At 47.7% G+C, this 10,939-nt stretch overlaps 1 protein-coding gene across 1 annotated transcript in view; it reads left to right on the plus strand.

Moving 5' to 3' along the window:
- Positions 1–10,939, plus strand: part of RPGRIP1 (RPGR interacting protein 1) — a 35,971-nt gene that overhangs the window by 24,613 nt on the left and 419 nt on the right. The window contains exons 20-27 of the mRNA XM_063137096.1: positions 83–264; positions 2,789–2,992; positions 3,820–3,964; positions 6,989–7,065; positions 8,562–8,582; positions 8,618–8,810; positions 10,180–10,264; positions 10,365–10,495. Coding sequence (XP_062993166.1) covers positions 83–264; positions 2,789–2,992; positions 3,820–3,964; positions 6,989–7,065; positions 8,562–8,582; positions 8,618–8,810; positions 10,180–10,264; positions 10,365–10,495 — 1,038 coding nt within the window. The remainder of the gene's footprint in view (positions 1–82; positions 265–2,788; positions 2,993–3,819; positions 3,965–6,988; positions 7,066–8,561; positions 8,583–8,617; positions 8,811–10,179; positions 10,265–10,364; positions 10,496–10,939) is intronic.

The raw sequence follows: 10,939 nt of genomic DNA on the forward strand, positions 1-10,939 counted from the left end.
TGTGTGTGATGCATTTCCATTTGGGGGGGGGCATGCGTAAGCATCCACACTACTTCCCAACTCCCTTTTCTCCTCTCCCCAGGAGACTTTGTCCTCATAGACCCAGCGGGGAAACCCAACGGTTCCATCCACCTGAGTCTTGCATGGAAGCTTCTTTATATGCCTCCAGAAGGTGCCCGCCGTCCAGCATCTGCAGACGGAGGAAGTCGGCAACGGTCCTTAGAGCGGCACATTGAAGAAGAGCAAGCCAAGCTGCAGAGGCAGGTATGGGAGCATGTGTTGGAACATCGGCCCCTGGTGCTGTACCCCGCTGCACACACACACAAAAAGAGGGGACTTTTCTTAGGTAGAGGAGAGAGCGGAGCACATGGTAGCAGACCAAGACTCATTTCAAGGAAGGAGTGGTGAATCTCTTTCTGCCTGGGGGATGCAAGGGACTGAAAGAACTGAGCATGTTTAGCCTGGAGAAGCGAAGACTGAGGGGAGACATGATAGCACTCTTCAAATACTTGAAAGGTTGTCACACAGAGGAGGGCCAGGATCTCTTCTCGATCCTCCCAGAGTGCAGGACACGGAATAACGGGCTCAAGTGACAGGAAGCTAGATTCCAGCTGGACAGCAGGAAAAACTTTCTGATGGTTAGAGCAGTACAACAGTGGAACCAGTTACCTAGGGAGGTTGTGGGCTCTCTACACTAGAGGCCTTCAATAGGCAGCTGGACAGCCATCTGTCAGGGATGCTTTAGGGTGGATTCCTGCATTGAGCAGGGGGTTGGATTCGATGGCCTTATAGGCCCCTTCCAACTCTACTATTCCATGATGCTATGAATTCCATTTCAGAGTATATTAGGAGGTGGGAGGGTCTGCATTTCAGTGGTGGGTGGGGCAAAAGGCTTGGGGGTCCAAAGGTACAATAAATTCCAGCATTTTTTAGGTCCAAGCTTTTACTGCCGGCTTCTGCTTGAACACCTCTAACAAAGGAGAGCACCCCCACACTGTTACTGTAATTCTACTGACTTGAAGACACTAAAAAGGGGGGTGGGCTAAAACCCCAACACTTGGCAGCTCTGGATACTCCCTTCCCCACCCCATTGATAACAACAATGTATCATCCCCCCCTCCATTTCATTCATTCATTCATTCATTCATTCATTCATTCATTCATTCAGTTTGTATATGGCCCAATAGCCAAAGCACTCTGGGTGGTTCACATCAGGATGAGACCTAATATTAAAACCTTTAACATTCAAGAATTGAAAGTGGTTTAAAACAGAAATTAAAAACAATTGCCAATAAATTGGCATTTCAGAGGAGGGCAACCAGGATGATCAGGGGTCTGGAAACAAAGCCCTATGAAGAGAGACTGAAAGAACTGGGCATGTTTAGCCTGGAGAAGAGAAGATTGAGGGGAGACATGATAGCACTCTTCAAATACTTAAAAGGTTGTCACACAGAGGAGGGCCAGGATCTCTTCTCGATCATACTAGAGTGCAGGACACGGAATAACGGGCTCAAGTTACAGGAAGCCCAATTCCAGCTGGACATCAGGAAAAACTTCCTGACTGTTAGAGCAGTACAACAATGGAACCAGTTACCTAGGGAGGTTGTGGGCTCTCCCACACTAGAGGCCTTCAAGAGGCAGCTGGACCACCATCTGTCAGGGATGCTTTAGGGTGGATTCCTGCATTGAGCAGGGGGTTGGACTCGATGGCCTTGTAGGCCCCTTCCAACTCTGCTATCCTATGATTCTATGAAATCTACAAGAATCTGATGAAAGACTAGAATGCTCCATCGTATCTGTCAAATACGGGGGAGTAGAGGAAGGTCTTAACCTGGCATCCCCAAAAATGAGAATGTGGGTGGCCAGCGGGCCTCACAGAGGAGACCACCAAGTGGTCCTCTCCCTTGTTGCTGTCTTCCAAACCTCCCTCGGAGGAGGCACTCACAGGAGGGGCTCAGATGTTGATTGTAGCGCATGGGTCGATTCATACCTGGAGAGGCGCTTTGTCAGGTATTGCAGTCCTGAGCTGCGTCAGGATTTGGCAAGCCTTTCCTTTCCCTTTCATGGTATCTCAGAAGACACCACCTGAGGTGGGCTGTCTCACACACTCCCCCTTTACTGCTTTTAAATTATATATTGTTTTAACTTGGATCATGGTTCAATTTGTTTTCAACTCTGCATATTTATTGTTTTATACTGTATGTTTTTATCTGTACGCCGCTCCGAGATCTTCATGATATAGGGCGGGATATAAATATTTTAAATAAATAAATAAATTTTAAATAACGCGTGGGCCAGTTCTTGGCTTTTGTCCTGGCCACATCAAAAGCTAAGAGATGTCAGAGAGATATGCAATGGAATCAAATGAGTTTTGATTTCTACGAATCCGACCCACAAATTCTGCAGCAGACCAAATTTTAGCTAGTCAGGCATACGTGCAGACTGTTTTTCCAACTTTCTGAAAGTTTGTGCAAATTGATAGAGAAATAGGCAATAAAGAAAAAGGCTGAAAATGCACATTTTCCCCATAGGCTAAACCAGGAAAAGGCACATTTGCTTAGTGGGTGGGGTTTGCGCATTTTCACAAGCACAATTTTCACAAGTGTGAATTTTCACAAGTATGAATTTGCGCAAGTTCATAATCTTAAGAAATCAGATTCTATCAATGAACAAGTGATGGAATGAAAGGCACTTAATGATCCACGAAATGCAGATGGAATGGATTTTATGCAATCTGTATATCCCTATTCCAAGCTGGCTTTTTGACCACTTTCTAATGCCCGTTCAGGTCCCAAGAGAAAGCCACGTTGGCCCTTTGCTTTCCAGTCGCCAGAGGAAGAAGCCACGGCTCTGTTTGCCCGAAGTGGAGAAGCGCATCCGGAAACATGCCACCCTGGAAAAGGAGCCCAGCCCTCCTCCAGCCGTAGCGAGTCCAACGCTGGAGCGCCTGAGAGACATGACAAAGGAGAACGCGGATGGAGCCATCCAGGAGGTGAGAGATGAGCATTTGGAAAACTTTGTAGGCTGGATTACAGAGATCTGCAGGCCGGCTGAGGCCCGTGGGCCGAACGTTCCGCACCACTGATATAGCACATTGTATGTAAGAGGGCAGTACTCTGCCCCAAGGAGTCTGCAATCTATAATTCCATACAGGGAGATGACAGGAATGGGAGAGAAGCAGAGACTTGGGTAGACAGGGGAATAACATACCGATTCCAGTTATATGTACTTTTGCACCAGGGATCTGTGCCAAAGGCATCATGGATAAGATGGGATTTGAGGAGGGATTTAAAGAACATAGGGGGTTTACCAAGCATTTAGTATGAAATAGGGAGCATTTTTTGCTTTTGCGCCATACCAATGAGGACTAGAAACTTGCCATCGAGTTGTTGGACTTTCTTTGGAGCTCGAGGATTCTCAGGATTGCAAAAATGATGGCCAGATTCTAGCATTACTGTCACTTGATCTGTATTTGCCGGACACCCTGCGCTAAACGATCTGCATTCTACGCCAAGGTTACCCTGAGCTGTGGAAAGAGAAGCTAAAATTTGAGGAACTGCCCAAAGCATGCAAATGAAAGCAGAATTAAACAGACACCAATGATACTGCAGAATTTCTTTGAGCCCGAGGGCTGAATTGAATTTTGGAGAAGCTTCTCAGAGGCCAAGGGAAAGGGGTTTGTGGCCATTTGGGGGACCTCAGAGGACTAGATTGGGACCCCGGCTCCCCACCCCTGGGTTCAAGTCACAGAAAGGCCCCATTTTTGTGGGGTTCTTAGACACTGACTATGCCGGGGTGTGTGTGTGTGTGTCTGGACAGGTGGCACTGGAAGAGGTAAGAGAGGAGGAGGAGGAGGAGGAAGGAGAAACACCGGCTGATGAAGAGGAGGCGATAGCAGCGAGAAGCCAGGGATCAGAGGCTGAATCAAGCACAGCGGCAGACGTGGCCATGATAAAGGACACTGGTACACTCACCAATCTACAACCAGTATCAAGCCAGGGTTAGATTGGGCATTTAAACTGTAAAAGAAAAATGAGGGTCAAGGATAGGCAACATGAAATTGTTAAAATATCCCAGTAGTGTCAGATTGAGAGAGAGAAGCCTAACTTTAATATTTGCAGCCCTCTATGAGTTTAGTCCCAGCCACAAAGAGCAGGTTCACTCACACATGCCAATTCCTCCCACTTGGTGACTCATGTGATTATAGATCAGCACCCACACAGAGAGCTTCCACATCACCCTACAGCAAGAATGGGAAACCTCCAGTTAGGTAGCAAAGTTTTTCTCCAGGTCTTGACCTTTCTTCCTAGACCACATTCTATTGCTCCTGTTGCGGAAACACTCTTATCTCCAGTTAGGGAAACACTCCTATCTCTGATCAGCAGCTGATTGGAGATAAGAGCTTTCCCCTGCTGCTTGCCTCAAACAGGCATTGAAGGTAATTGCTGCACGGGAGGATTTGCTGGTGGGTGGATTAGAATCATAGAATAGTAGAGTTGGAAGGGATCTATAAGGCCATCAAGTCCAACCCCCTGTTCAGTGCAGGAATCCAACCTAAAGCATACCTGACAGATGGTTGTCCAGATGCCTCTTGTATGCCTCTAGCGTGGGAGAGCCCACAACCTCCCTAGGTAACTGATTCCACTGTCGCACTGCTCTAACAGTTAGGAAGTTTTTCCTGATGTCCAGCCGGAATCTGGCTTCCTGTAACTTGAGCCTGTTATTCTGTGTCCTGCACTCTGGGAGGATCGAGAAAAGATCCTGGCCCTCCTCTGTGTGACAACCTTTTAAGTATTTGAAGAGTGCTATCACGTCTCCCCTCAATCTTCTCTTCTCCAGGCTAAACATGCCCAGTTCTTTCAGTCTCTCTTCATAGGGCTTTGTTTCCAGACCCCTGATCATCCTGGTTGCCGTCCTCTGAACATGCTCCAGCTTGTCTGCGTCCTTTTCGAATTGTGGAGTCCAGAACTGGACACAATACTCTAGATGAGGCCTAACCAGGGCCAAATAGAGGGGAACCAGTACCTCGTGCGATTTAGAAGCTATACTTCTATTAATGCAGCCCAAAATAGCATTTGCTTTTTTTGCAGCCACATCACACTGTTGGCTCATGATCATCTTTTGATCTCCAAGATTCTTCTTGCTTAACTGAACACTGACTCCCCTGAAATTCTACCCCTCCAATGCACAGTCAGGCATTAAAAGGGGCCTGCAGTGTCATAGACATTTCAATGGAGGCATTCACATGTTCCGGGGCAGTGAGTCACTGGCCAATATGTACACACATGGATAAATCCATGCTAACAGTGCAAACAAGCAAAACTCTTCTCTAAAGTACTGAGGCGAACTTTGTGGGGAATTTTTTTTTCAAGCAGAAAGGAGTTCCCTAGTTTGAGCATTTATTAAATTCACTTAAAATAAAAAATCTAACAGCAGAGTGATCAAAAGGTAAACGCAAGATCCACTTGATCTACGATGGCAGAGAAACTTTTGGCACTTGAAATTAAAGCTCAATATGCACTTGTAGCAAAAATGAAGGGATGGATTCACCACTTCAGGCTCTGGGTGGGGTTAGGACTTTTCATGCTTTCCAACATAAAGTAATAAAAACCATCCCTGTCTAAGAAAAACCAACCCAGGCAACAATGCGCTGGAACAGAATATCGCTTGGTGAGTGCTGGCTTTCTACTTGCAGGGAGTTTATTAGTGGATGTTGGTGGCTCTGGTGTTGGTAGGGCGGTAGAACCCATGCCGGGTTTTAGTCAGAACTCTAAAAAGCCATCCAAGATGCTTCCACACCTTGGATAGCTCCATTAGAGTTCTGACTGAAACCCGGAGCGGATTCACCGTCCCATTTGGATCGGAGTCACAAGCCTCCACTGGAGTTTCTTCTTCAAGGGTGGCCTTCAAAAGAGGCATTTTCCTACCCGCAGGCTGATCGGTTCTACTCCCATCTCTTCTTTGGCACATGTAGACCAGGCCTAAGTTCCACGACGGCATAAGCTTTCATGAATTAGATCTCATTTTGCTACAACCCGGTGCCTTCCAGGCTGGACTAAATGGCTGGTTAGGGGATGCTGGGAGGTGTAGTCCAGAAGAACTACACCCTCCCAGCATGTACAAAATTATGCATGGTGTGGAGAATGTGGATAGAGAGACATTTTTCTCCCCCTCTCAAAATACTAGAACCCAGTGGGGTCATCCCATGAAGATGATTGGTGGGAGATCCAGGACAAATAAAAGGAAGGACTTCTTCACACAGCACATAGTTAAATTATGGAACTCACTACCACAAGATGTAGTGATGGCCCCCAGTTTGGATGGCTTTAAAAGGGGGTTGGATAAATTCCTGGAGGAGAAGGCTATCAATGACTACTAGCCCTGATGGTTCTGTGCTATCTCTAGTATTTCATAGAATCATAGAATAGCAGAGTTGGAAGGGGCCTACAAGGCCATCGAGTCCAACCCCCTGCTCAATGCAGGAATCCACCCCAAAGCATCCCTGACAGAGCGTTGTCCAGCTGCCTCTTGAAGGCCTCTATTGTGGGAGAGCCCACAACCTCACCAGGCAACTGATTCCATTGTTGTACTGCTCTAACAGTCAGGAAGTTTTTCCTGATGTCCAGCTGGAATCTGGGTTCCTGTAACTTGAGCCCGTTATTCCGTTATGCCCTGCCTCTATTTGAGGCAGTAAGCCTGTGTGCACCAGTTGCTGGGGAACATGGGTGGGAGGGTGCTGTTGCACCGTGTCCTGCCTTGTGGGTGCCGATGGCTGGCTGGCCACTGTGTGAACAGAGTGCTGGACTAGATGGACCCCTGGTCTGATCCAGCAGAGCTCTTCTTATGTTCTTATCCCAGAAATCCAGAAGAACTGGAAAGCACAAAACTGAGGAAGGCTGTGCTAGTGGGTTGATCACCAAGACCCTAAACAAAACTGGGTCAATGAGGCAATGCTTTATGCCGACTCTCTTTCCCATTTTACCTGTAGCCTCAGAGGAACCAGACACTGCCAGTGAAGCCCAGACCACGGAGAGCGACGAAGTGGTGGTATCATCAGGGCTGCATGTGTCCCTGGAGACAGTAAGTACCAGATTTTCCGCTGTAGCCAAAAGGTTAAATCCACCACTGCATACACAGCGCTTGGAAGGGGCAGCCAGGCACCCACGTCCACAAGGTGTCGGGTCATACACACAACACTCCTATTTGCCTCCGCCTGATGACGGAATCGCAGTGGATGTGTTGAATCGAACCTCTTTGATTGATTCTATTTTTAAAAAGTATACATCACCCTTTCTTGGCTTGACTGCATTGAAAAGCCACGTGTTGATCAAGCGCTAATCTGCAGCATTCGATCTGGGATGACCCACATTATAAATTACACGTTGCTGCAATAAGCGGGTGATGGGAAAAATGGTATACCTAGAAGCTGTAAGACAAAGGAAAGACTCTTGTCTTTTGGGATGGCTTGAGGGAGTGTGGCAAGGTTTCATCTTCCCGCGCCAAAGCAATAGAAATTGTGCACATATGCTTGCATCTACATTCAGCTTTTGGCCATCAGGTCCTCACAGTAGACTTAAGGATGGGAGAAGCCGGGTATCTTACGTTCACCGAGGTTATCCAAACTCCACTCTGCAGCTTGGTGCCTGTCTCTCCCATTCTTGACCTGTTTTTCATTTTATTCATATGAACAAAGTGCGTATTTTGAACAGAAATGTGCATTTCTTTACACATTTCCCCAAAGTGCGCATTCTGGACTAAAGCATGAATACGTGCAGGGTTTGAAAAATGCACATGTAAAACCATGCATTTTTCAAACATGGTCACAAGCCTGAATAATGTGGCTTTTTCAAAAATGCACTTTCATTTAGGTTTGCAGACAAGTTCCGATGATTTGCAAACTGGAATAAAACATGCCTAGATGACTTTTAAAAATGTAAATTAACTTCTTCATCCACCCCTTCTGAATACTTTAGCACACGCTGGTGGCATGGTACTGCTGTTGCTCTATCACCCGCCCCCAGCTTCATATAATCCTGGTTTGTCAGTAAACCCTTAAGAACTAACAAGTGGACAGGTGGAGGAAAGAAAGAGTGAGCCATCCCTTCTGTGCCATCCTGCTTGGTCTCTATGGTGGTTATGGAGGCTACAAGTTGCTGGGGAACACAAGCGATAGGATGCTATTGCCTTCGTGTCCTGGTCTGCGTTTCCCCTTGGGGCATCTGCAGTGCTGGATTTAGAAACAAGTCAAATAAGCCAATGGGTGAGAGTGTCATAATATGATTGGCCTCTAAATATGTTGGAGATAACTAAAATGTAAGCTAACTCAGATGAAATCGCTTTGGCTAAACTGTGTTGGAAGGCCTGGTGTGAATTACAGCAGAGTTGCCTTATATTCAGAAAGCGTGGCAACATAGCATTTAGTAGCAGCAACAAATGCAAACTAGAGCCAGTTCAAAAGAAGTTCAGATCAACTTATTATTATTGCTTTTATACACATCGTCAGAGAAGGCTATCAACTGACTTGCTCCCTTGCACTGTAATCCTTTGGCAAAATGTTCCAGCCAGACCCACTCCAGCAATGGGTGAAGTCTGTCTATATTCCTTTGTCTCCTACCAGTCGTCAGACAGAATTCGGGTGGAAATCATCTCCTTGAGCCTAGACCAGGAAAGCGCCCCCGTTGCTGACGAGCGCATCCAGCAGCTCTACGTGGAGTACCATTTCCCTGGAGTGCCCTTGGAAGAAACAGAGACCCCTTTCTCTTTGCAGAAGCCCCGGGGAAACCAGGAAATCTACTTCCACTTCAGCAAGGGTGAGTATGCTGTGTATGAAAGGAATCTGTACTCAAGAGAGAGAGAAAAAAAATCTAAAGCAGCCCTTCCGGAACATTGGCCAAACTGGTTGGGGTTGATGGGAGCTGTAGTCCACCAAGGTCCCCCCATTCCTGCCCTACATCCAGGCAATGATTACATATTTATACCTTCCCCTTCAAATGGTACAAATCCACCCCCGTTTGATTGTTAACTGCAACACAGCCCCGTGAAGTAGGCTAGGTTCAGTGACTGGCCAAGCTGGGCTTTGTGCCGATGCAATTTTTTAAAAACCTGCATTAAAAAACCCCAGGAACTGTTAAGTCTTGCTCATTCTAAACCACCCTTCTCCCAAAGAACAACTCACCAGATTCAAAGCTTAGAACTGGAGTCTCCAACATGGTGCCCGCCAGTCACTCTGCCCTTCCTGATTTCTAGTTTATTAAGATGGTTTTAAATTATTATTTAAATAGGAGGTTGGCATACTGCAAGGCAAAGGGCTGCCTCCCAGTGCCATCTTTATTTTGGTTCAAAAGGGGTGTGTGTGTGTGTGTGTTGTGCTTTGAAATTCAGCCCCCAACTCTGCTTTGTACTTTGGTTGTTAGACAAGTAACTTTCCTTCCAGTCTCACCAATTTGCCCCCTGGGAAATGAAGTGTTTTGTGACTGGCTACGGGCACCATGACAACCATTTCATGAATGGGCAAACCCCCACCATGACGGCCATGTTGTGACAGCAGCCATGAGTGACGCGCCTGCAAAATTCCAATCCTGCCCACCGACCCAGAAAGGTTGGGGAGCCCTGGCACGGAACAAGCTTGGTGCGTTGTGGACGTCTGACGTCAGGGGCGAAATTTCCATTTCACTTCTCGGAGACTGCTGAGGTTTGAACCCGACAGTTGCAGCAGCAGCAACGGTGGAGACCTTGGCAGAGAGGACTTGGAACCTGTACACAAGGCCTGTCTTTCTGGGTTCAAAGTAGGATCCAGAGAGGAGCGAGGGTGCAGTAGAATTTTGCCCCTAATGCCAAGCCTTGCTAGAGGGGCTTACTGACCCCATAGAGCAGCCTTCCTCAACCTGGGGCGCTCCAGATGTGTTGGGACTACAACTCCCAGAATGCCCCAGCTGGGGCATTCTGGGAGATGCAGTCCACCACATCTGGAGCGCCCCAGGTTGAGGAAGGCTGCCATAGAGGCCTCTTCTTTCTGGAGGAGGCGTATTTTATATTGCTCACCGGGCTTGTTATTCTGTACATACGGCTTTCCCTGTGTCCACACACTCGAACATGAAACACAAGGACCACGTCTGCCCATGGAGGGTGCTATATTAGCAGCCGCTCTAATGTGACGTTGTTGGGATCTTTCCATTGCAGTGATCAAGCTGGACCCAGACCCAAGAAGCCTCCAGAGGCAATTGCTGTGTTCCATGATGAAGTCGGAGGAGCCCCAGCATAACTGGTGAGTGCGCGCCTTTCCCCAGAAAAGCCAAGGGAAGGAAAAGGAGAAACCCTACCCTAACTTCAGCCCCCAGTTCATGGAAGTTTTCCCTCAACCGCAGGCTGCAGTTCGTCGTGGTGAGCGAACCTCTACCTGGGGCCGGAGGCGAGTGCGAAGAGGTGGGCTTCGCATGCCTGGACTTGCGCGAGATCCTTCTGATGGGACGCGATGTGCTAGAACAGGAGCTGCGGGGTAAGGAGCTGCCCCTCCCCGCATCCCCACAGCCCAAACACGGCAGCAGTCTCTATGCAGCACCTTGCTGTTCATTGCCCTCGATAGAAAAATGTCAAGACAGCTCCTCATGGTTGTAAACCCCAATGCCCTGTGGTTCCTGCTCCTTTTTAGTAAAAGTGGGTCACGTCACGTTTAAAAGAAACACGTTCAGGCCCCGCTCCCACCGCTTACAGGGGCGAATGCTAGGAATGGGCCAGGATCTCTTCTTGATCATCCCAGAGTGCAGGACATGGAATAATGGGCTCAAGTTACAGGAAGTCAGATTCCGACTGGACATCAGGAAAAACTTCCTGACAGTTAGAGCAGTACGACAATGGAACCAGTTACCTAGGGAGGTTGTGGGCTCTCCCACACTAGGGGCATTCAAGAGGCAGCTGGACAACCATCTGTCAAGTATGCTAT

This window comes from Elgaria multicarinata, chromosome 11 (assembly GCF_023053635.1).
Source record: "Elgaria multicarinata webbii isolate HBS135686 ecotype San Diego chromosome 11, rElgMul1.1.pri, whole genome shotgun sequence".
In the NCBI taxonomy this organism is placed as follows: Eukaryota; Metazoa; Chordata; class Lepidosauria; order Squamata; family Anguidae; genus Elgaria; species Elgaria multicarinata.